This window comes from Paramisgurnus dabryanus, chromosome 6 (genome assembly GCF_030506205.2).
Source record: "Paramisgurnus dabryanus chromosome 6, PD_genome_1.1, whole genome shotgun sequence".
NCBI classification, from domain to species: domain Eukaryota; kingdom Metazoa; phylum Chordata; class Actinopteri; order Cypriniformes; family Cobitidae; genus Paramisgurnus; species Paramisgurnus dabryanus.
In genome coordinates, this window is record NC_133342.1 from 11,641,545 (window position 1) to 11,669,264 (window position 27,720).

General features: G+C 39.0%; 1 protein-coding gene across 3 annotated transcripts in view; it reads right to left on the minus strand.

Annotated features, from left to right (window-relative positions):
* Nucleotides 1–467: 467 nt before the first annotated feature.
* lingo3b (leucine rich repeat and Ig domain containing 3b) overlaps nt 468–27,720 on the minus strand; it is a 38,391-nt gene continuing 11,138 nt past the window's right edge. For 2 of the 3 annotated variants that reach the window (XM_065272550.1, XM_065272549.1), the window contains exons 2-3: nt 5,975–6,473; nt 468–5,735 (exon numbers count right to left, since the gene is read on the minus strand). In XM_065272550.1, the coding sequence (XP_065128622.1) occupies nt 4,392–5,735; nt 5,975–6,445 (1,815 nt within the window). In that variant the 5' untranslated portion in view covers nt 6,446–6,473 and the 3' untranslated portion in view covers nt 468–4,391. Of the gene's footprint in view, nt 5,736–5,974; nt 6,474–8,588; nt 8,628–27,720 lie in introns of those variants that run through there. The other variant, XM_065272551.1, reaches the window with a different exon arrangement.

The following is a 27,720-nucleotide window of genomic DNA, read 5'->3' on the forward strand; positions in this document are numbered from 1 at the left end:
ATCTTATTTAACAGATCTAAAACTACATCTCATCCTTAATCAAACTTCATCTCACTACCTAGTTGTCAGAAGAAACCTTATAAGTTACAAGATTCATTGTGTGTTATTAAAGTACTAACAGTCATAACATTTCATCTGCAGAAGATGAAGCACTTTGGCTCTTCTCCACTAGATGGCAGTAAATCTACTTGAAAAATTCACTTTTCCGAATTCAGCATTTTAAAATAATATTACAGAACTGTTAAATTACATTATATATCCCTACTTATTTCATTTGTATGTTGTAAAATAATTCAATAATGATGTTGTGAGTGTGAATTGACCTTCACTTAAATCTCTCCATCTCTCTTCTTTCACATGAATATCTTGAGGTCAATGTGAATTATTGTTGTGTGTCTGCTGTACTGTCAGTAGGGAGCGCTAGAGAAACACTGGAGCTGAATGATCTCCTCACTTCTTTTCATACACAAACACAAACAAACATAAATCTCTCATGACTGTCCTACACAATACAGAACTGAGTTTCAATAATAGTTATTGTTTTTACTTGAATTATGAACCCTAATGCAAGAACACTTTATTCAGAATAATCACATTTAACAAAACAATGTCATCAATAGATGAAGATGGATTAAAAAAGCGATGTCATTTTTGTTTGGTAATTTTCTCTTCCTCCCATTTTCAATTCAAATCCACAAACTGAAAACAAGCCAATTCAGTGCTGAACCCCTCCATATCATCAGACCAAACTACAAACGTGTTCAGAACGATCCGGAATAACTCGTCTGAGATCCTGTTTTCAGGAAAGAAGGGAAGTACAGCATCCAGTTCATCCAAGAGGCAGTAGTTGTAATAACAGATGACATGAATGAAGGATAAGAGGACGCCGGGCGGGCGGGCGAGCGGGAGGTTGTGGGTTTAAATCCCGGCTGAATCTCTGAGCTTTCTGTCTATCATCACACTTACAGAGAGAGCTCAACTAAATCAACATCCAATCACAAGGACAACATCGACTCTACTCACATGACCACACAATGAGCTACAAGTCAACACAAAACAGCCAGGGTCACAATAATCCTGATATGTTTACTTCACCCAATCCAGACATCTAAACAGGGACTGTAAATACTCCCCGGTGTAAAATACAAACACATCAGATCAATGTCACAGTCCAACAGATCCATTTACAGATATATTTGACTTAAAATGGATTTCATCAAGGTTTTGTTACACAACTTTTACTGAGGATTGTGAAAGACACAACATCAGATGGCATCTTTGTGGTCCAGGTGTCTGTTTTGATCTTCAGTATCCATGTGTGCGTTATATATTTATCACTGAAGAGTTTGTTACTGTATCAATAAAGAGACATGAAGCTGATGTGATTGTATTTCTCATATTGCACACAGATTCCTGGATAAAGTCACAACATTCATCATTTATGGCTCTTGTAGTTTATTGGTTAACATATCTGTTTTCAACAGCAGCTGCTGGTTAATCTTACTAGTTCACAAGAGAACCAGATTAACTATTCATTTAACCTGCAGCCGCGGTGTGGAGAACAGATGCATTATTGATATTTCTGATGATATTTTTAAAACACAATTAAAAAAGCAATTTATAGAAATACGAAAGCACATCCTAAACCAATCATATATAAATATAAACATATTAATACCTCTACAGTCAACGACATATGGACTAGATGAGTGACATGATATCATGAACATCTGAGGTCACCAGCCAGGGACCCTCCCTCATTGAGACCCAGTCAGGTATGAGAGGGATGAAGGGAATGAGACTGGGCAGAGGAAGCAGAGATCTGCACACCGACCGCCAAACCAAGACTGTCAGAGCGAGCGAGAGATAGAGAGAGAGAGAGAGAGAGAGAGAGATAGAGAGATAGAGAGAGAGAGAGAGAGAGAGAGAGAGAGAGAGAGAGAGAGAGAGAGAGAGAGAGAGAGAGGTGTGTGTGTGTGTTATGTATATGGTATTGGATGTCGTACAGGCCAAGCTAATTATTAATCAGATATTTGGCACCATTAATAAATGTAAATATAATCTATGTGAATAACGATGTCATATCTCACTGTTTGTGAAATAAAGATAAAGAAATGAATTCACAGTGAAGCTGAGCTCGGCCGGGCGCGTCTATGAAAAAACACCAAATATATAAAATCAAACATAACTAATCAATCACTCATGAATATTTAAAGAGTAAAATCCATTGAAACAATCATAAAATAAACTTTTCTCTTGCAATTTATTGCAAATATACCAAGCTTCTGTTTATGAATCACAAAGTTATTTGTATTTTTCTGCCAGAGATTTGGTTTGGTCTCAATGAATGCTATTGCTGTAAACCTCCTGATAATAAATCTGATTGTATGGCTTGTGTGCATATGTGCGCTTCTCTCTCTCTCTCTCTCTGTCTGATGTGACCCTCGCTCGGCCTGTCCCCATGAAGGCTAGCAGGTTGTCAGTATGTGGGTGAACCACTGATCTATATAAATGACTGGATTGTGCATAGAACGCTTGACGTAACCGCGTGAGTTCGAGCGGCCATCTTGGTATACCCAACCGGCAGAGGGCTTCATTGACTTACATTCAAATTTATGATCAAAATCTACCCCCTTTACAGCGTATCAGTTACACAAGGTTAATTTTTAGGATATGTGTTCGTAAATTATTTGTTAATTCTGGTGTTATTTGCAATGTTTATGTTTTAATCCGGCAGGATAATGGATTTATAAAAAAACGTTAAGGTGAGTGTGTCTGCTGCATTTGTTAATGACACGGGTATAAATAAAGTTTTTTTTGACATTCAGCTACATGGTGACGGTCAGCGTTATTTCTCCAAATAAGTTTAGGCAACTTGTAAGTTTGGATAACATAATTACAAAACGAGCAAATTATTGCATGCACATACGGTACAAAGCATGATTATTTATTTAGATTTCAGAATGAGCACGTTTATTGTCATTAAAGGTTCTCTAAGCGAATTGACGCGTTTTAGACCATAAAACATTTTTTGTTACATACAGAAACATCTCCTCACTATCTGCTTGCTGCCTGTCCGCTGATCAAACTGTAAAAAAACGCGATCTCTTGAGACAGCCCAGGCTTCACAAACGGCAATAACAACACAGTGGCCAAACCTACAAACAGAAACCATAACAAAGTGTTCTAACCAATAAACGACAAGAAGGATTTGGGGGTGGGGGTTGGTCGCGTTCATGAAAGCGCAGAAGCTCCGTCTGTTTGAAAAAAATTCAAACGTCAACAAAAACTAACATCTCGCAGATTCGCTTAGAACGCCTTTAATACTAAATATGCTGCGGTCTGTCTGCTGATCTGATACTGTAATAAAGGTGAATGTATAATAACTGTTTAAAACGCAAAATGTACAACTTTCAGTAAATAACTATTTACATGCTTAGGACGTTTGTGTTGTAATAATGTACAGGGTAACTTCACATATAAAAACGAAGTGAACGTCTATTGATTGATTTAATAGAACGTTTGGGTATACCAACATGGCGGCGCGGTGGCTTCACAAGTGTGACGTCATGCGCAATACAGTCATTTATATAGATCAGTGGCGTGAACCCAGAATGATGGAGGGGAATTGTGGGTAAGAAACCTCATCATCAGTCGGAGACAGGCATCTGAATCTGTGCACAGTCAGAACCAACGACACACAGACGCACACACACACACGCACGCACACACACAGTGATTCTGACTGACAGTAAACTGTAATACAGCACCGCTACTACGGTATTGTCTTTACAGCGAAGCGGTCGGTGTGCTCATCCCAACTCACACAGTCGCTTATTGCAGAACATCAAGCCGATGGCAACGAATGATTTGTTTTCATGGCGTCTCTTAGGACCACGTTTTGTTTGTCATTAAGACCCAAATCTAATATATCAGTATAATGTGTTAAATCAATGGATTTACATGTCATTTATTTTCTTGGTCCTGTTTTTTTCTCTTCTCAGCTTTGGCTCTGTGAACTGGAGTAAAGTAGGCGTTGTATTAGGAGACATTATGGAAATAGCTTTGGATTTATTTGTCTCTAAATGACTAAATGCTAATTAGCAGCTCCCTCTAAAGAGCACATTTACATGCGTTTACTTGTATGAAAGCTAAGAAGGGAGAAGACAGCGCGGCTGTAAAAGTGCAGAGATATTCACTGACAGTTACATTAGCCTCTTATATAACCATAAGAAATAAAAGCGTTTGGAGGACGAGGATATTTTTATATAAGATCAGATCGTGACCCGCCGTTCTCCGTTTGGCTTGTATTTCTGCAAATCAGCACTGTGTGTGTTTGTGTCTACATGTGGAGTTTATGCTTCCCCCAGCGGACCCCTGGCTGCGTTGTTTCATATCATCTTCATGTTGAACTTGCGCGTTCCTCCGGAAGCTGCGGCGGTGCTCGGTCCTTCTGTTTTCCTGAAGGAATACTCCACCGTGAAGTTGTTTTTGCGCTGTCCCCGTCCGCGGCTCCACACGAACAGCAGCAGGAAACAGAAGAGCACGACCCCCAGGAACATGATGCAGCCCATCGCCGTGGACACCAGGATGGTGGTCAGGTCCAGCGTGAACTTAAGGAAAACACGTGTGCCGTTCAGGCCAGTGTCGTTAAAGTCTGCCGAATACAGCGAACGGTTGGCGAACGGCACCGCGTCCGCCGCCCGGCCCTTGACCGTCAGCGTGGCGAAGTAGGTGTCGTTGCCGCCCGCGTTGCTGGCGATGCAGATGTACGTGCCGCTGTCCGTCACTTGGGCGTAACGGATCTCCAGCGTACCACCCGGTAGCACCGCGATCCTGCCTTCGCTTTTTGACGCAAGCCTCCTTCTCTGTGGCGAGATCCAGACGATGGCTGGCGTCGGCTCGCCCTCGGCCCGGCAAAGGAACGACACCGCTTGGCCTTCGTGCACGGTCACCTGCTGGAGCTTCCTGTTTCTGATCTTTGGCTTCTGACAGGTGAAGTAATCGAACAACGCTGAATCTGTGAAGGTGCTCAGCGCGTATCCCCGCACCTCTGCCGGCCCGGCGCACACGGGCATCCGTCCGTCGAAATTCAAGGTACGTCGTCGTTGCAGGATCCAAAGAAGTCGGCAGTCGCAGGACAACGGGTTTCCGTCCACTCGCAAAGTTTCCAGGCTGTTGACGGAATGAAAGGAGCTCTCCTCCAGAGCGACGAGCCCGTTGTTGGACAGATTGAGAACTCGTATTTGTCTCAGGCCTCCGAGAGCGTGAGGCTCTATGGTGAGCAGATTGGTGCTGACCATGTGTAGTTCCTTCAGTCTAATAAGATCTCTAAAGGCCCAGGGCTCCAGCACAGAGATGGGGTTGTAGGAGAGGTTAAGCGCCGTCAGATAAGCCAAGTTTCGGAAGGACGCCGACGGTACCGACGTAATGTTCGTGTTGGTGATGAAAAGCCAGGACAGGTTGAGATCCTGGAAGCTCAGCGGTGAGATGTACTCCAAATAGGGCCAGTTGTCAATCTCAAGGCCTCTTAGAGCGGTGAGCTTGCGGAAATTTTGGTCCTCGAGTGCAGAGATGCTGAGATGACGAAGTCGCAGGGTGACGAGATTACGCAGATACGAGAGAGTCTGGCCAGAGATGGACGTCAGGTTGCACCTCTCGATGGCGAGATCCTCAAGACCCAGCAACCCTGAGAAAGCCTTGTGCGATATGTAGACCAGGTCATTGTCAGCCACCTGAAAAACACAACTGAAATTATTCTGACTGTATTGACTGTAAAGTTGCGAACATACACATCAATATTGGACAACCTAAACCATACAATGTCAAAATCAAGATGCATTATCCAGCAATCTGTAAAATCATGTAATGGTAATCAGCATTTATTTGAGATGTAATATTTAATCTGTAACACGCTGAAATTATCCATAAACAGAACAGTACAGTCCCTAACCGTTCAATCGTTTATCCTCACCTCCAAATTTTTGAGACTCCTTAGATCTTGAAAGGTGTAGTCCAGCAGGATGACGATCTTGTTCTCGCTCAGGTCCAGCGTGGTAAGGTTTGAAAGTCGTGCGAATGCTCCCATAGGCACGAGCTTCAGCTGGTTTCCCCGGAGCCGCAGGGTACGCAGGGCCTGCAAACTGGCGAAGGCGTTCGGTTCCAGAGTCGTGATGAGGTTCTCGCTCAGATCCACCTCCTCCAGCCTCGGGTACGGTGCCAGGTCTCCGGGCGCGACCCAGCGCAAGCGGTTTCGACTGAGATCCAGCAGCTTCGTCTCTGTCGGGATGCCCTCTGGAACTCCGGAGAGACGCTTGCGCTGACAGGAGACGGAGCGCAGCTGAGCCGCGCAGTCGCAACGCGGTGGGCAGCTCTGTGTCGGGTGCAAGAAGGCCATAAGGGCCAATATGAGGCCCAGCCGACCCAAACCCCACCAGAGAGCCATGAGCCTCCCTCCACTTCACTCTACACACCTATAGACACGAGAGAGAAAGAGAGATTAAAACAGCTGTATTACTGACAACACTCATCAAGTATTTGGACACTTAAAGCGTCCATAACACCTGCTGTTTCTACTCATCTCATGTTAATATTGAGTACCTATAGAGTAAATGTTACATCTTTTATCTCTGAAGAGTCTTTAGTTTTATCAGATTTATAAAAGACAGATAAGCTCTAGCGAATGTATCTGGACCCCCCCCCCCCCCCCGTTAGGGTGTGCCACAGGAGGAGCGAGTCACGAGCAAGCAACACACAATCTCACTATCACTGAATAACTTATGATTCACTAAATGTTCGTGTTGTTTACATTATATAAACTTAAGCGCCGATTGACAACAAAACACAGAAGTCTTACTTACCACCTGTGACTCGAAACACAAACTTTACCCGCATATAAATATTCAAATTCAGTTCAAATGAGTTGTAGTGATTTTCAAAAACTAAATGAGAGGAAAGGTAAGCATCATTTGATAATAAAGTAGGAACATAAATCCCACAAATTATTCAGATTATTTGGTATGGTGTGTGAGTGAATTATAAATCTGTCTACTGCTTGTTTTGGTGTTTTCTGTGGTTGGCACACATATAAAGATTTGAGACACTGGGCGTAGGGCCACAGCGTTTGGACACTGAGACAGAGATGCCAGCCAACTTGGTTTAATCTTCACGTTGGCCAAGTCAAAGACTTTGTGAATCTGACAGCAGGCCAGGACTCATATTAAACTTTAATCTGGTCCAGTAGTTACAGCGTGAGATTAACCCATCCTGTGATGTCACACTGACACTTGTCTGGGCTAAATTCACCTCTATGATGTAAGGGTTGTTTAATAGCATGAGATCCTTCAATGCAAGTGTTTTTTGTTCAGATTATCATCCAGCAAACATACTCTTGTTATTGTTCATATTTTATTTATGGGCTAGAAATGAATCTGATTGTATCGTGTTAACATCAGTAGTAAAAAATAAAAAACTAACTAACCCATGGTTATGTCTACTGTGTTGGACTTGATGAGACTATTTCCAGTGCAGTTCTTGTTTTGCCATAATTGCTTCTATTGTTTACCTCACTTGTAAGTCGCTTTGGACAAAAGCGTCTGCTAAATGACTAAATGTAAATGTAAACACAAACATGGGTATGCGCATAAAAGTGTTAAATAACTTATTACTCTAGTAACAGCTTAACTTTAGTGCATTTATGCAGCTTAGTGTTGTGCGATATTGGCAAAAATTCGTACCTGGATCATTTGCCGGAAAGAACAACAGACAATATTTTTGATCATATAAAAATGTGTTTGTGAAAGTCTTATATTTTTTCGAGCTCAACATATTGATATGATTAAGGTTAATGTAGATGTTATTAACCATACAGAAAGCATTCAAGTAAACAGTAGCGAACTTGAAGCGAAAATAAAATTCAGCAAATGCGTGGGTGCTTATACTTTCATTAATGATCAAACTTGAGATTTTCATCAGCAGAAAATAAAACTGATGACAAACACCCCATAGACTCAGACTGAAGGATGGACAAGAGAAATCAAACACGATAGTATATCACCTCAAACACCAGCCTGCCTAAAACATCACATATTTTGTTTCATAATTATCATTTATTCATCATTTCTGGGTTTGATATATTATAACATGCTGTAGCTTTATGAAATGCCCTGATATTATTTCAGTTTTACAGTGTGGGAACGCTCTAAAAATAAATGTCTCACAGTCTTTACACAAGGACACACGGGTGCCGCTGGTGATTCGGCGGTTTGTGGGAGTCTAGAAGTTTCGGCGAACAAGCTTGCAGGGAATTTAAAAGAACATCCACGCATTCACACTTCATAAAGCAGACATCTACCAGCCCAAACAGACAACACACCCACAAATAATGGACTACCACAGTCACCGGGGACAGGGTTTTGTTCATTGACCTAATTTAGTTTAGGTTAATAGAGGAGAAACTTGAATTTTAGTTAAATATCCATCAAATTCATTCATTATTCAAACACTTTCTGAATTTTAAATTGGACTAAAGTGAAACAGAAGTAAATGTTTGCTGAGAAACATGAAGGGCTTTTAGTGAAAGGTCATACTTGTCCAGAGCTGCCATCCACACAACATCACACACGACCCCACTAACTACTGCTGTCATCAACCAGAAAGACGAGAAAAATAACACAGAGCTGTGCTGAGCATCAGGAAAGATATATCAACGTACACACATGTGCGTGTGTGTGTGTGTGTGTGTGTGTGTGTGTATTAAAGCACATAGATGAGGATGTGTGATGGTTTGGTTTTGTTTGTCAGTAATATTGAACATGAACTGAATCTCTCTGGAGACCCAACAGAAAGTTTCTGCCACAGAAGAAGATAAGAAGCAGCGTCTAGCATCTGTCTGTGATGGCCGTGCAGCACGCTGGAGTTTTCTTCAATACAACACAAGCTGATTATTTTTTATTCTCAGGAGGACGCAGTGCCATTCTGACTGATTTGATTTGATTAGACTGTATATATACTGTGTTGTGTATGCATATATAGATCTGCAGTATTGCACTTTTCACATTATGAACATTTACTTTTTACTTGAAATAACTGGATGGCGTTTGCCAAAATGAGATAAACTCAAGAGGATATGAAAATGTCACATAGACAAGCTAATTTTAATATCTATCCCCTAGTTTCTTTAGCTTATTGGACTACAACAAGACAACTGGATTAAAAACGCAGGTGTTAACAACAGCAGATTTAAAATCTATTATAAGATCATGTGACAATGCAGTACATGGCCAATTACTGTTTATTAATGCATAATATACTGAATACTATTTAATTAAAGTATTTGACTGCATTTACAAAAACACAACCCAACATGATGTGTCAAATAATGGTTGACAATGTTTTTAGTTTAACTCTGAAGCCGACTTTCCACTGTATACAACAAACTGTAGCCCATAAACCATCATTTAATCATTATCTATGGAGAGTCAAAAAGGGGCTGCATGGCGTGCAGACTATCAGCGAATGCCTAATTTTCGGATCCGGTTTGAGTTTTGAGTGCATTAAAAAATTGAACTTTTGCAACTACCCTGCATGCGACACACCGACCGAAAGTATGTATGACACTAAAGGGCGATTTATAGTCATGCGTAGGTCCTACGGCGTAGCAGCGACGGCGTAGGTTCCGCGTCGGTTTTCATTTATACTTGTGCGTCGCCGTCCGCGTCGACGTGCAAACACACGCGAAACCGCTGGTTGGCAGTAATCACGCGTGTAACCGCAGTAGCAGCAGAAGTCGTCACAGAAGAAGAAGCTAAGCAAGTTAACCCACAAACGAAGACGAAATAGCAACTTGTTGTGTATAATTTGAGAAGACCAGCAATGATGGAAGTAAATAAACAGCGACTTATGTTGCAGTTTGAGTTAAATCACTCCTCAACTTGGCTCATCTTTGTTTTCACCGTCTCAAACGGAAATACCTATGACGCAGTTTTTTTTACCTGACGGGAGGGGTTCTGGTGGACCAATCACAGAGCTTGCGGTCCGCGTAGACCCGACGCGCTGTTAGACATTTTGTGAGGTGCGCGTCAGGCTATGCAGAGCTACGCACAGGCTACGGATAGCCTACGCCGTAGCTACGCCATAGGACCTACGCACGACTATAAATCGCCCTTTACTATACAGCAATTTCTTTTCAAAAGAGTATATGAGTAGTATGACAACACAAGCATGTGATCTTTATGTCACTTATATTAAGAGAATATAATTCACAATTTCTGATTAAAATTCCCATCCTATATTTGACAGAAAACTCTCCACTGTGACCGTCACACAATCTGTGACTTCAGCTGAATTATAACAGAAATGATGAAATTCTCTCATCAGGAATCAGAAATCAGCCCTGAAGGTTAAAACCAAGTTTTCAAAGACGATTTCACCTTTCTGGCACTCTGTATGCATTCAGACATACGGTGAAGGCTGGAGATTACACCTCATAAACTATTTACAACCAGCATGCTAACATCAACATCTGGCTGCGAGCTGATAAACTCCTGAACCGCCACGGCCCGTTTAACCTGCGGCGCTCTGCGGCTCGGATCACAGCGATGCGTCTGTGATTAACTGGGGCTTTAGGGGCTGTAAATACACCTAACACTGACAGCACATCGTGCACTAACATCACTCGACTCTATGAGGAATTGCAGCCGAGCAGTTCGTCCGGCTCCTCAGACTTAAACCGGAACAAAGCGTGTGTATGAAGATCAGTCCAGCGAGATCCCACTAGAGAATCTTGAAAATGAGCTTTTTTAATCAGGCTTTAGATTCAGTCATTTCACTTTAATGCCAATGAAAAGGTTATTAGTCAGTCATTGTAATACTTTATTTTCACAAATGTCACTTTAGTCATTTCATTGGTATTTAAAGGGACACAAGGCAACATTTTTATGTTAATAAATCATCTTCGTAAGTCGGTATATGGTTAAATGACTCATTACCGGACGAATGAAGACTCTCTCGCCCGCCCCTACCGTCTGTAGGAAGAATACCCCAGTTGCAAGTTCGCTGTATCCGACCCGGTATCCTTCAGTCTCGCCAAGTCTCAGATATCGCGAGAAGCAGGATCACTTTACGGCAAACAACACAGAGGCAGGCGAGCTAAACACGGCTAGCGATTGATGCAAATGGCAGACCCGGGGAAGAAGCAACGAAAACCCTTGACGGAAGATTCCAAGAAAAGAAAAAGAGCTTCAGACCTAATATATATATTATCCGGACGCGGATTTTGGGTGCGTCTTCCGGAAGTCATATTTGTCGACCGCATACGTCATAGAGGATTATTATTATTATTATAACAGAAAAGCAACAGTTACATTTTAAGGTAAGAATGAAACTACGATTGCATGTCTTATGTTTTTAACTGAATGGCGTGTGCTGTCAACAAATAAGACTTCCAGAAGACGCATCGGAATCCTGGCCAGGACACATCCAGGAAGAATGGCATGTATATATATATATATATAAATATAGATAGATGGATAGATGGATGGATGGATAAATAGATGTAGAAGGATAATATTTGTCTTAATTTATATTAGTAAGGTCTAATCTGGACGAATGATGTTTTCCCTTTGCTTGTCTTTATATATATTTTATTTATTTATAATTATATTATTCTCATGCCCACTCTCCCAATTAAAAACAAAACACGAAAGCAGTAGTTTGCCTCGTTCATATCGGTCGTTCACGGTAAAACTACTATTATGCATGACAACACAATAAAAAAAAAAAAAATCAGTTGTAAAGGAAATATTACTTGCGTAACTTAGATGTACATAACTGAATTGGAAATAAGCTGATAAACAGTTACTGGTTAAGAGGGGGGAGGGACAACAGTTCATTTTTACTACAGTGTGTTTGAAAGCATTTACTTCCAGTTTGAAAGCATTGGCGGCCTGATGTGCGGCTGCTTCCTACCTCCCGCTGGTCAAACTGTGCAGCCTCTCTGTTCAACACAGTGGCCTATATAAAAGTGCGTTCGGCAGGTCCAACCATGTCTAGGTTTAAAAAAAAAAGGGAGATCAGTGAGCAGCCGAGGTGCACGTCAGGCTACGCAGAGCTACACACAGGCTACGGATAACCTACGGCGTAGAGCTTACACACGACTATAAATCGGGCTTTAAGAGTCATCTTGGCTGTGCGCCCACTTGTAGGAAGGGTAGCAACAGTATTAAACTGTCTCCATTTATACACAATTTGTCTAACTGTAGACTGATGGACGTCTAAACATTTTGAGATTGTTTTGTATCCCTTTTCAGCCTTATGGAGCGCAACAACTTTTGATGGGATATCTTTAGAAAGGCATGGTTTATAAGAGCTGATGTTTCTTAAGGACAGCAATCTTAAAATGTTTAAGTGTCTTTTAATCAAAAGTGCACTAAACCAGTGGTTCTCAAACTGGGGGCCGCGAGGTGATGCCAGGGGGGCCCCAGTTTTATTACATTTTTAAAATAAATTAATTTATGATGAGTTCTGTACAATTAAACCTAAAAAAATAAGGCGACTAACCAACAGCACTACTTTCTATCATTTATAATGTTTCGTTTAATTAAAAGTTGAGTTTTAGAACAGTTTTTTTGTCATACATTTTCTTTGAGGGGACCGCGAAGGAATGCGCCGTACACAAGGGGGGCCGCACGCTAAAAATGTTTGAGAACCACCACGCCTTTAAACTCATTTTATTATTTGGACTCCAGTTTGCCAGCTTCTGACACAAATGAGCTTTCATTAGAGTAATTCGTCTATGGGTTCACTTACATTTTCCTCCAGCACTAAATGTTTAATGTTTTTTTTTCTAGAATTGTTTGTGTGTTTCCAGGCAGCTTAAGCACATTGTGTTTGTCTATTGTTGTGACCTAGATGAGGATCAGATCACATTTAATGGCAAATCACTGCAGAAAACCACTTTGTTCCTAGTAGGGGTTCACAATTTTTTATGCCACTGTATATGTAGAACATTATATAAACAGAAAACATTCACATGTCAAAAATCACATAGCAACAACTGACAAATGTCGAGTAGACCCGGAGGACCTGGTAACATTTTCTCTAATAATGTCATTTGCAAATATGTACTTTAGAAAAACAGATTTCTAAATTCGATATACTTGTGATGTAAAGATATCTGCAGCACAACGCTCTACTTAAGGTGAGTCTATGCGTGTGTGTGTGTGTGTGTGTGTGTGTGTGTCTATGTGTTAATCTGTGATGTAATGTGTTTGTTTGTGTGTGTGTTAATCTGTCTGTGTGTGTGTGCACTGGATCAGTCATTGTTTGAGTGTTACTCAGTCTAAAACTTGTTCTCTAACAAACTGTTAAAGGTCCATCAGAAGTGAAAAGGCATCACAGCATCAGGACATCAGATTAGTGGGATGCTGTCAGCGGGTTTCTAAGAGGTTTTGCTCTCTGCCCGACAGCTTTAAAGCATCGCTCATGGGATTTATTAACCACATCACTCTCTTATAAACATCGTGCAGACAGAGACAGAGCGCTTCTTCATCTTGAATGGGAAATATTTCACATCACATACAGTTACAGACATCCAAAGGCAAAGGATTAAATGAGATACATCACCGTCAACTCCATTTTGTATTTACTCTATGACTGTAGCCACTTAAAATATTAGTCTTTTTGTGCCAAAATAATTTAGACATGACTATTTTTGACCCTTTATTAAAAACAAACTCTTCACAGTTGAATTCATTTTCTTAGACCAACAAACCAGCTCACTAGAGAGAACAAAACAGCTGCATTATAATGTGTGACAGATTTCAACATAAGACCTTTCATCAACAACAAAGGGAAGGCAAAAGTCTCCTAAATTATCAATTATTACACAAAAAACAATCAAATAGAAAATGAATACAGTAACTCTTAAAGTAAAGCTCTTTTAATTAATAATTTCACAATTTATCTTTGACCTAACATGAACATAAGATATGACTGAGGGTTTTGTTTCAGTTCTCTGCTGAGATTCAGTCAGATTCTCTTCAAAACAATTTGTCACAGTATGCAGACGGCTAAGAATGAGATTCTTATATCAACGTGACCCTAAAACGTCCCGACTGTCTCCCCGACTGCAGACATCCAATATGATCTGTCAGCCATCAGCATCTCCAGTCGTAACTTAAAGTCTGAATCAGGTTCAGTGTCAACAGGTTAGAGATCTGGAGATCTTCAGCACTTGTTTCGGAGGATGAATGATTGATAAAAGCGCTCAGACGCATGTCAGCCCATGAGCTTTGCTCTCAGTATTGAGCATTCATTCTGGCAGCAGGCTGTTTGTGCTGGACCATACAGTAATTAAATGCTGTAAATGAGCGCTTATTTAAATTACTGATGAAACGAGTGAGGCGGAGAACCAGTAGCACTAATATGACTCCATATGTGTGACTTCAAGACCACGCTTAAATCATGATAACCTTTAATCAGAATACAGGACTTTCATGTTTCATGACATGTTTTTATTTGGCCACATACAAGCTGCAAGGTTTTTGGAGTGATAAACACAGCACTAAATGTGACCGATTATATTTATACAGTATAGGGGTGGGCTATGAACCCGGTAGATTTTGGACTATCGTCCGAGGTTATGCAACAATGCCACATTGCTGTGCGTGTATTGAAAAATTAACATTTGTATTCTTATTTAAGCACCGCAGTTTAAAAAACAAGTGATTCTAAGCTTCTGAAACACAACAGGGCTAAATGTGTGCGCTCTTTCTGTTTGAGCCATTTATCCATATGGTATGCACATTATTTTTTTTTACATGAAGTTCATCATGAAAGCTCAGGGAAATGAAGCTGAAGACACAAGACAGAAATAATAATATGTTGTTAGTTTGAGACAGAAATGAGTGTAACCTGTGAGGAACAGCAAAAGGTCCTGCGAAGATGATTGACAGTTCAGCAAAAAGAGACAGATTGTGAGAGAGAGACAGAATGAGAATATCAAGGACAAGACTGATATGAGCAGATGAGAAACAGCAGAAGAGAAAGTTGACGAGGTCAGCAGTGAGCTGTGGGAAGGAAAGAAATGACATTGAACACATTAAACATATCTGTGTGTCATACAAATACAGCCAATCACATCAACTGAATCTATGTGTATGTAACGTGTGTCTCTGTGTGTGTGTGTGTGTGTGTGTGTGTGTGTGTGTGTGTGTGTGTGTCCGTGTTTGTGCGTGGTGTGAAGTGTGACACACAGCACACATCCCAGCTCTGATCTTCTCTGTGAAAAATGAAGGCGTCTCTCTCCTGTGGCTACTGATTCAGTAACAATCCGTGACAGACAACAGATGAACATATATGAAAATGTAAAAACAACAACAGAATAAAACAAAACAACGGATCTAAACCTCCATACAATATACTGCAGAAAATACTGAAAACCCTATGTAACAAAGAGAGAGAGAGAAATGAACAGTGAGCAGGAGTGTGAGAGAGACATACTGTATGTGAATCTGTCTCTCTCCACATGAGGTCTTAGTTTACAAACACACAGCAAGATGTGAGGACTTCACAGCTCCACAACAACACAACACAACTTTACTCACAACAGTACACAACACAGCAGCTGTCATCAACTTCCTCTGAAAAAACATCTCCTCATCTTTACTAACACAACTATTATCAAACAATTCACCCAACATCATCTACACATACACAAACACACGCACACGCACGCACGCACGCACGCACGCACGCACGCACGCACACACACACACACACACACACACACACACACACACACACACACACACACACACACACACACACACACACACACACACACACACAGGTTTACAGTTTCTCTATCCTTAAATTAATAGAAGAAAAATCATTTCTTTTTAGTTTGTCATGATGTAATGATGGTAGTGAAAACAGAGCTCTGATTCTTTGTGTCTTTTCCTCTCGTACATGCAGATACTTCACAATGAATAATTCAGCATTTTGTCCCTCAAAATTATGAACAGTGAACCTGTCACAGCGCTACTGGAGTTATTTTAAACCTGATACATCTGACCTCAAACACTCGCTCTTTGTTTGAGCTTGCCGTTCACCCCCGGGAGGAGATCACAGACGATACCACAGGTGATGAGAAGGCGTCGAAGGTTAAATGACACATTTCAAGGTGCTGTCATGCGATGTCGCTACATTTCATTGTGTGTTTGCATCTGTTTGGGGCAACATGGGTTATACAGTATAGCTTAAAAGAGGAACAGAGCACAGATGTTTCAACTTTTAATAGAGAATAGAGAATAATCAATAAAACACAGCACCCTTTTGTTTAAACGAGTGCACCTTGTTTGTTTTGGATGGACATTAAAAATCATTTATGAATGTAATTGTGTTGCTTTTAAACTCTGATGGTGTCCTCAAGCACACCTGACCTGCACATCAAGATGTTTAGGATGAAAAAAGTTTGTGTTCTGTCAGCTGAAAAAGCATTAAATAAGCAGTATTCTTAACCCTTCAGTTGTGCATTAAAAACAAACAAACAAATAGCATTTTTTTTTCTATTCAAATTATTAATGCAGATCGAATATTCGACCATTCGTGCACATTACTACTATAAAGCAAGCCTCAATCCAAAGAACTCTATGCATGCTTAACTTCCGCGTTTGACTCAAGGCTGCTCTTCAGTTTCTGGTACAGGAGGTTTAAAGCAGCGTGACGGCAGAATCGCTAAAATGTACTCGTTGTTTGCTGGATTTACCCAAATTTACAACCTGTGATGTGTGAAGAATTGTCCAGATGTGCAAACGCGAGAAAGGTTGCAAGTTTTATATGTCGTCTTATCTCTGTAATCCTATGAGCTCTATCTTACACCCGGCGCAATGCAGCGCAATGCGCGACACAAGTGTCTTTTGCTAGTTTCCACCCTGCGCAATGATCATTTTCACGTTTAGCGCCACGTTTTTTAAAAAGCTCCCCCTTTTGTGCCCATGGGCGTTCTGGTCTGAAAACGAGGTGTGTTCAGGTGCATTGTTGGCGCATTGCTATTTTGAGGCAACTAAAATAAACTACGCCACTGACCAACAAAAACCTGCTCTAAAGTCTAAAGTCAATGGCGCAATGTGTTTTATGTTATTTAAAGAGCGCATTAGTAATATGCGCCTATAAATGGGACATACGGGACGACAACGCGGGTTTGCTTATCACATACATGGATGCGCAGCAGCACAAAAACGCTTTTAAATATGAAAGATTAAAGGATTGAATGTAAAAGATTATTATTGAGTTTCTTGGACATAAATGAGGACTAATTATGAGATGTTAGACGGCGCAAAGTAAATAAATGCTTTGCTTTAAACAAATGCATCTGTTTTTAAATGTTTTTTTTTTATGCTACCCCACGGATTTATTGTATATGATGACTCTGTGGATATGGTGAGATGAGAAACATTTTTAAGTAATGCTTAAAAAAACTGACGCTGTCCAAGTGCTGAAACGTGCAGAGAGCCGTTTGTAAATTCTTTAACTCCTGTTTGTTACAAATAAAGTATTTTTAGAGTACAAACCTTTTCTTACATACTTGTAAATTATTTTTTATGATATTGGATAGCCATACATTTAAAGCAATTAAAAGCCTGCTTTTTTACTTCCATGACTAAAAGAAAACGGGTTTTAAAGGTTTTAATAAAAAAAAAACTATTTCAATGCACGTGAAAAACAACAGAATTATTTAACATTAATCCTAAACTGGGGATCTTCTTCCTCCGCTTAGTTTTTCAGCTTACAAAGTCCGTCATCTAAATAGGGATTAGACATAGCGCCAGCGCAACTTGCTTTTAAAGGGGATGAGAGGTAAGAATCTCATTGGTTTATTGCACGTTACGCCCAAAATACTCCCATTACTCATTAAAAAAGAAGGACCAACCCTTTTCGACCATGCGCTCGGCACACAAACCATTTTTCCCGTCGTTAAATTAGCAAAAGTGGATTCGGACACGCCCATTTAGACGTTGCGCTGTGCGCTTTAGACAATGCGCTTAGATCGTTAAAATAGAGCCCATTATGTTCATCCTGTACTAACAGAGCTGACATTGTGCTGTTTTTTACAATTCGTCCAGCAGGCTAATCACATTAAGGCCAATTCACACTGGTCAGACAAGTACCAACACCAACAGACACCAACAGATTCTAAAGTCTCATTTACTTTCATCCAACAACTGCCAACAGGGGTTTCACACTTACCCAACACAACACACTCCAGAGACGTGTCTGTCTGACCAGTGTGAATTGGCCTTAAGTAATATATTATATATTATGTCTTTATTAATGTTGTCTTAAAGTGTCAGCTAAAATAAGAGACGCAAATGAGATCTCAGTGAGAGCTCACTGTCACTGCTATATGAGGAAAAAGCAACTGCAGCTGGACTGATAGCTTAAAATATTCAGAGTTCTGTTCTGAGTTTTTACCGTTTTATTTTTTGGTATATTCACGATGATTGTCCAAACATTTTTACTTAAATGTTTTTGAGTTAATATATTGAAACTTTAAAGGATGTAAAGAACAAAGCAAAAAGGACTATTGATTATGATAAAGTCATTATACAGTATGTTTATCTCTGTGCGGTTTGTTTATTTTAATACCCTGTGAATTTAGTTTGTTGTGTGTGTGTGTTTTATTTTTGTCTTAAGTTATTCTTATTGTCATTGATATTAATTTTCTATTTGTCTTTTACATTTGTTATTAACGAAGCATACCTAAATACACAAAATCAGTGTTTTTACTGTTCTAACATTTAGCTTGTATAACCAACACAGATGTTATCTTCGCTAGTACTGATATACAAAATGTATAAGACAATCAACAACAGATGAATAGCACTGTTATCAGTGTAATTTCTATCTAAAACTAGTGGTAATGCAGGGTAGCAGTGTAGAAGTAAAAATAATTGTGCAGCCCTATTAGAAACCAATAACTTTATTAATTGAGAGCACTTTTTGGTTAACTACTTTGCACATTGTTTACATTGATGGACAGCTACATGATACACTGCATGCAATTTTTGATTTTGGATCTGTGTGGCTCTTTAATTATGAGATTATATGAAGGAAATTGTGACGGCGCTGTACATTTTGCATTTTCACCCTGCCGAAGCAAATCAGAAAATGAAACCATAGTGCCTCAGTGATGAGAGGTGTGTTCGGCTTCACAGCTTTATGTGGATCATAAAGTCTGCGCAGTTTACGTCACTGTCAAACACGCATCCAGTCTTAACTACCACAGGTGCTTGTAACGCTAACCAGATATCCAAATGCCGCCATAACCACAAAAAATGAAAAATAATAATTAAATGAACCCATATGATCATTGTTTTTGTGATCGTTCCCGATGCCAAGATTTAATGGTAGGAATGGGTACGAGTAATCGATCGCTCGATTACTCGTGCCCATTCAATCTTTCACTGTCATGACTCGGGAGGAGTGACAGGACGCAAACCCAAAGTTAAAAAATAAATAACATTTAATGATAAAAACACGAGGAATGACACAGTGAAAACAGGTAACACAGGAACATCAATACAGGGAACAGACGGGGTAGCAATGACAATAATCCGGCACAGGCTGACAGAACAAAGGCGTATAAACACAATCAAACATACAACAGGTGTGGTGTGTTGGCGTAATGAGTCCATGAGAGTCCAGGTGAAACGGATAAGTGCAAAACACAAAACATGTCACGGACTAGCCGTGACATTCACAGATTCACTTAGTAGCCCATAGATCAAACCATATTCATTCATTGTACAATTAAGTGTCAAATAATGAATACATAGAACTGGTTTGTAAAGTCTCATATTTTGATAATAAGATCAGGAGCATCATACCTGTGCTTTGATTTCACTTATATGATCTTATACTCAGTCAGTATTAAAGATATCAAAATAACAGAATCGTCTTTATATTATGTAGGATGATTTAATGCAGAAAACAGTAAATCATCACAAATAAAAAAAAATACTTTGGCTGGGTTTTTTACAAGCAGGGTCAGGCTCACAGATAACTAAATTATACTGCAAAACTACTAACCCTCATTACAGTTTTTTTCGATTGCTAAACGACAGTGGGCACAACTGGAGTCACATGTGCAAAACTCTAACTACAGTCTGCACAGCAGCAGTTCATGTGGACCAAACTCTAGATAATTTTTCATTGCTTGAACACAGTTTTCAAAACTTTACACACTTATCCCATGACTTTAACCACAACCTGCACAACACTGTGGATTTACAGCACTTTGTTCAAATGCTAACACACTGCTGTCAAAACTGTGAACCACACATTCAAAACACAATTGATTTCAGCCTTGTGCCTTTCAAACACTGCTGATTGCAATTTCATATAAATATAAATTTCAATTTCATATGTATTTCATTTATATATAATATTACCTTTCATGTACTTTAAGTTTCTACCTTTTTTTCTCATTACTGTAATTCCGTAAATTACTACAGACAACTGAAGCAAACTGCTAATTTTCATTTACCTTAAAAAATTATGGTGTTCTAAAAAAATAATGTGATAAATCAATAAATAAATCATTCTTTAAAGAAAACATTACTTGGTGTGACATCACTGAAATTGTTAAAACTGTAAAGATATAAAGTTTGTATTTTGTGTATTGGTGTTTGATGTTATTGTTTTTCCTCTCAGTGTGTTGTGAGTGACAGTGTGTGTTATCTCAGTGAGGGTTGTGTTTAGTGTTTGGCTGCACGGAGGTGTTTTGAGCCATGTGTGTAGAGTTGTGCTCATGTGACTTTTGGTATTGCAGACTGTAGTTAGAGTTTTGCACATGTAGCTCCAGTTGTGCTCACTGTCGTTTAGCAATCGAAAAAAACTGTAATCAGTATATAGTAAACATCAGATAAACTACTACTGTAAATAAAAAGTGTGAATGTGTCTACAGCTGTAGTTGGTGGTAAATAAACAGGCGACATTTTTTTTTACTAACCAACCCTTGTCTATGCATATTGTGTTGGACTTGAAGAGACTATTTCCAGTGCACTTATGTATTACTGTTCTTGTGTTGCTATAATTGCTTCTATTGTTTACCTCATTTGTAAGTCGCTTTGGACAAAAGCGTCAGCTAAATGACTAAATGTAAAAGAAATAAACATCTCTTTATGCCATTTTATTTTCAGAGTTTGATTTCAAATCTATGATCCGCTCGTGATCATCACAGATTCATACAAACAGTGGTTGTTGATTTTAAATGTCAGTCAAACAGAAGCTTCTGGTCCATGTGGGCAGAATAAGATGCTACAGTATATGCATCACATTTACATCTACAGTACATTCACATGACTTGAATAAAACGAGAGGAAAACAACTGAGTGATGAATGATGAGGGTCGACTCAGATTAAAACTTTAACAGATAACTACATCACATCACAGCAGTAGAAATGTCTTCTATCTAAACAACATGATGTCTTGGAGCATATTTGTGCTAGTTGTCTTCATTATAACCCATCACACTGGTTGCCATAGTAATTTACTTTATAGATACCTTCTGGCCAAAACCTGCAATAAATCTCTGTCTTTAAACCATGGGCAACAAAATAAATGACCAAAAATCAATAACTCATCAGCTAAAGCTTTCCTGTTTCACTCTCATGTTGGTCATCATCATCATCACATTACTGCTAAAGATTCAACAATGCTGTTGTTTCTTAGACATTAGTGATGAAAATGTTTTACGCCCACTTTGAGTGACACACAGACTGATGATTCATTAACATATCAGCCATCTGCTTTAACAAACACTGCCAGAATCACAATCCACAGAATCAACACTTTATCAGATAGATATTTATCATTCATATATCATCACCAGGACAGGATGGTTTTAATCCTTTACTCTGTTATCTCTACTAAAGCTTGAGCAAAACAAGATTGACAGTAGTGATAGACTGATATATTACAGTGGCCGATGTATCAGACGATATTTACACCATTATTATTATTATCGTCATCAGCAGATAAAGATTTACAATTGGGAAAATTGAATATTTTATTAGGTAGCGAGGCAACGAGCTTTCAGATGCAGTCAATATCGTCTTTACTACCTTATCAGTGTTGACAGATGTACAATAATAATTATATTTGTACTAGTGATCGACCGACACTGTTTTTTTTTTTTTTTTTTTACAGATACTGATACCAAATAATTGGCTGCTTATGTGCCCGATAACCGATATGCTGAACCGATTTTTATTTACTGTTATACTACTGTTTACCACAACACTACTAAACTTAACAAACCCTTATAATATATAATATAATAATAACAATCACTCCCTCTTTACATACAAAGAAATAAATTAAGGGGTCTGAAAGAGTAAAGAATAATTCACTGGATAATAGGGCTGGTGTAACATCCACACCGCCACGCCGCCAGAGGGAGCCCTCGCCGGAGTACTGACGGGGCGCTGCCTCTGCTTCTCTTCCTGTTTCCTGTTTGTCCCTACTTAAGACTCAAGCTAGCCTAGGGCTAGCGCGAAGTATTGCCAGTTTATCTGCATACCAAGCGTTTTCTGATTGTGATTTCTGACTGCCTATTGTTGTGACCATTTGCCTGCTTATCTGTTTATCTGCCTTTTGGATCTGCCCTTTTGCTTAGTTTGCCTGGATTGGATTGTCTATCTGTGTTTTGATCTGCCTGCCTGTATACCTGACTACTCTTCTGCCTCACGTTCTGATTTGTTTGCTTGATTGGTTTGTTTTAAATAAACACCGCAAAATGGATCCCAGTATTCCTGAGCGTTCCTTACAGCTGGGCAAAAAAAAATCGAAAGATTCTCAAAGAGCAGAATTGATTTTTTTTTTCATATTTATTTCTGCAAACATTCAACGGAGGAATGGAAGCATTTTAGATTTTGCAAGCAAGACGTGTTCGTGGATTTTAATTTCTTTTTATTAATTACCCACTTGTAAACTGCTGTTCACTGTTCTTTTTTATTAATATAGTATGTGTATTAAATCTATATATTCATTGAGTTGAATCGAGAATCGAGTATAAAAACCTACCTGAGAACAGGAATCGAAAATTTAATCGAGAATCGGAATCGAATCGATTTGATAGCTTGTGAATCGAAAATTTAATCGAGAATTGATCTGGAACATCTGAATCGATACCCAGCCCTACTGGATAATGTTAATTGACTGAAATAATACATTCTGGAAAGTAAAAACAAAACATCTTATATCTCATTGAATTTCTTAACTGTTATTTTATGTCAGAATAATTCATATTTTGTTGTTATAGTTGATGAAATGGCTGTTGACAAAGCAATGTTTATGTATTTACTCATGCATTAACTTTATCAAACCCCGACAGCTTGCGGAGGTAATAAATAATTAATTCATATTCACAGACATTTATTTAGATGTTTTTTAGCAAAATAATGTTTATCTGGTAAATGTTAATATAACTTAGGGTAAATCTTGTAAAAAGTTAGCTACATGTGGTGGCTGTGCTTCAGCCTTCAACACGGTAAGTTAACAGCAATATGAACATGATTTTAACAAAACCATGATAATATTTAACCGTAATAACTTTGATCACTATAATCTTGATATGAAATTTTAATACCGTCCCATCCCTACTCTGTACTAATGAAAAACCCTAATAATGAAAAATCACATAATGTACAATAATTTACTAAGTTTGTGGTACTTCAAATGATCAACCTGTACACACGGCACCCTTGCTTACAGTACAGATGCACATGCACGCGCACACACACACGCACGCACGCACGCACACACACACACACACACACACACACACACACATATTATCAGCAGCAGCACAATGAAGAGTTAGTAATGAAGCTGCAGGGCTTAAGAGGTCTCTCAGTAATTAAACATTTCATTAATGTAATTGATTGGTCTCCTGGACTTTAATCTGAAACTTACAGGAATCTGACAGAGACAGCAAGCTTACAGTGAAGGAAGAAATACACTCTGCATCCCTACACGGGATAAACCAGCCTTCATAGAGCCGCCTGCCTCCAAAATCAAGAGTCATACTGATTCAGAAAATAATACATCACATTACAACAGGGAATATAATCCATCGCCTTACCGTTTTCCTCACGTTTCTTACTTGCTTTAGGTAAAAGTGTCTGCTAAATGCCTAAATGTAAATGTAAAGCACCTGCACCTGCAAACACGCTCCCTAAGAATCAAACCCATGACATTTCGAGCTGCTAACACAATTAATCATGTATTGGAGTGAAACTGAATTCACCAAATATGTAAACACTTCAAAAGCATCGTTACCTTCAGTCACCAAAACCCTCGACTCGTATTGGAATAAAAACAAGTGATTCTTTTGACTCTCACCACTTCCACTGCTGTCAATCACTTAATCCTCACAAATCATTAACGCCCAGCCAACACCACTCACATGGGGTCACCGTCACCAGCTCCTCCCATCACACCCAGGAGGCCACACCCCTTACCTGAAGCTGCTATTATTACTAGAAGCATCCAAATAAATATAAAGCAATATAAGTATATAAAGATACTTATAATAACTAAATATTTAAGTACAAGTATATATTAAACACAAGCTATTTTAGGGGTAATAATCAAACTTTGATCAGTTTAATAAATCTTACAGACATTGTAGTGTGTAATAATTTCCCCCTCATTCATTGTGAAGAAGCCAGCTGATCTGTAAATCATTTATTAAAATGCAATATTGATAAGAGCCATATGAAAGTTTCAGATGTGTCCAGATTCATGGCCAGACATAGAAGAAGGGTCATTTTACTCCTCTTGTCGTGTGTCCGTATCTCTAAAAATAATTGAATATTTTAGATATGCGACTTTTCTGTCAAACAAAAAAATCACACGAATGCTTATATCCACAAGAAGGATTATAAAGTGTGAGGGACCTATGAGGTTCTGTGCATGGATCAGATATGATTTAAAGCAGTCATATGACCTGATTTCATGTTTTTCTTTGTTTTTAGAGTGTTAAATGATGTCTGGGCACATCAAGTATCTGTAAAGTTGAAAAAATTAAGTTTAAAAAGTGAAGCCTCATTCACGTCTACCTTAAACAGCTCGTTCAACACGCCCATGCCGTTAGACGTCATAAACGTTTGAACATTTGCATAACACCGCCCTAATGTATACGCAAAGATCGAGGGTGAGACTTTCAATCACGCTGTAGTATTGTTGATGCAGACATGTCGAGTAGACGCTGTGTTTTCACCTGCGAAAGGCAAATGACTTTGTTTGGTTTTCCAATAGAGTAAACATTAAGAAACCAGTGATTAGGTTTTATTTACAACACTGTTTCAGAACAGTACAGCTCAAACGATGAGATTTGTACAAATGGGCAGGACTTAGCAGTGCTACAAAAATGTACGGTATTTTGAAAATAATGCGTTTTTTAACAATAAACCACACGGACACATTGTACTACACCAAATACACAAAAGTAATGTGCTTTTTAGCCATGAAATATGGGCCCTTTAAGATGTTTGATCTTCATCAGTTTAGCACAGATGTCCAGCACAAACAGGACGTGATGAGAGTTAGGGTGAGGTTTAGTCTTAAACTGGGACTTTATTATCAGTACCACAAATATCTAATGTGAAGAATTAGATAGTTAACAGGTGAACACAGCTCATTTAAATCATCTCAACCCCAGCCGTCTTTGACACGAGACATCCTGAGGTTAGCAGAAACAAATCTTTGCCATTAAACATTCTTAAATCAGCTCTTATCTCATCATCATTCTGTTCCTCCAATAGAAAAGTGTTCATCTTGTGGCTTCAATAAAAAAAACCCAAGAGGAGATTTAACAGTCATTCATTTATTTCCTAATGACTTTATTATAGATGATTTATATCAGCTGTAGTTCATAGTCAGATATGTACTGTACTGTATGGTGTCTTATATTAGATCTCTCATATTTCTCTTCTATTATTCTGTTAAAGATTAATTGTAATGAGATGAGGGGTGAAAAAGGTGCTGGATTAACATTTCTATAACAAATCTGTGCTGCTACATGCAAAACACCAAAACGCTTTATTTCTAGTACAATATTTTTCATTAAATCCTTAAACATGATTGATTTAATGTTTAGTCTCACCCCAGCAAGCAATAGCTGTCCTTTTAGCATCTAGGTTAACTATAAACCAGATATAGTCTGGCTTTGAGTAACCCACTTCTAGGGATTTTCTTTTTTAATGTATTAGTTAGAATGTGTATAACTCAATGTTTTAACTCATTGAAAAAGTTGAATAATCGTTTAAAACGTACTGATTAGTCATTGATATAATTGATGATTAGTTGATTAATCGTTCTAATAATCAGTAGATTAATCAATTATAAAAATGGTTGATGGTTGCAGCCCTAATTCTGTCAAACATTTGTCAACAAAAAAAACATTTCCTCTGGGATTCATTCCAAAATAATAGTCAAACTGTTTTGTCCTTCCACCTTAAAGTCTTACCCCTGGCTTCACAGACAAGGCTTAAGGCTAGTCCTAGACTAAAACACATGTCTCAACGACTGACAGATTTTTAAAATAAGACAGTGACATTGATTTGGCAAGAACATCTTTTTCCAAGGCATATTTATAAAAGATGCTCATGCATCTTAAAGGTCCCATATTTCAAAGCTTTCTAGAGATTTATTTTAGGTTGTGATGTGCTTAAGAATTTATATTTGCAGTTTAAGTACCAAAAACAATCTCTATATATTTTTACAGCTCCTCTTTCAGGAGCTCTGTTAAGAACAGGGCTGCGTTCAGCCCCGACAAAACGTTGCACAACATTTATTAAACAGAAACGGTGATGCGTTGAAAACCCTGTTGTGATGACGCAAGAGTTGCAACTACGGTAGCTGAGAGGACATTTTTGTGTTCTTTTTTAAATGTTTCTGAACCCTGATGAAATCGTTATAGTATACATGTTTAATACTGTAAAAAACGCTCAATGTTACAGTGACATTGATTTGGCAAGAACATCTTTTTCCAACTTGAGCCCATTGCGTGAGCTGTCTCTTTAGTACCGTGTGGTTTATTTACATGTTGCTGCTGATTGGACTGCAGTTCTGACACACCCACCAAACAAGAGAAAACGTATCTCAAACCCTGTTGCACATCAGTGCACACAGTTCCCAGGAAACATGTCGTTCAACCCGGAAACCGTAGCTAAATGTTGCGCACTGTTTCGAACTTGAACGTCAAAACCAGGTGGTTTTGGCCTGTAATAATTAATATTCATGAGCCTCTCTTCTGAGAGAAATACACAGTTGAAACCACGTACACTAAGGGGTGGTTACCCGGACAGCGATTAATTTAAACCAGGACTAGGCTTTAGTTTAATTAGGAAATAAAACTAGTTAACAAACATGCCTTACTGAAAACATTCCCTGTGTGCATTTTGAGGCAAATCAAAGGGCACTGATAAGATATGTCCGTGCAAGTTGTTTTCAGTTTGGACAGCTCTTACATTTATTTTAGTCTAGAACTAGTCTAATCCCTGTCCAGGAAACAGCCCCAATATGTTAGGTTAGTAAACCAAGAGACACAGAGACTAAGAGTTTTTAACCACACCTTGTTTAACTCAAGGGCCTCAAAGTCTGATTTCCAACAGATCTATCAAACTTGTGACTACCAGTGACTGTAACAT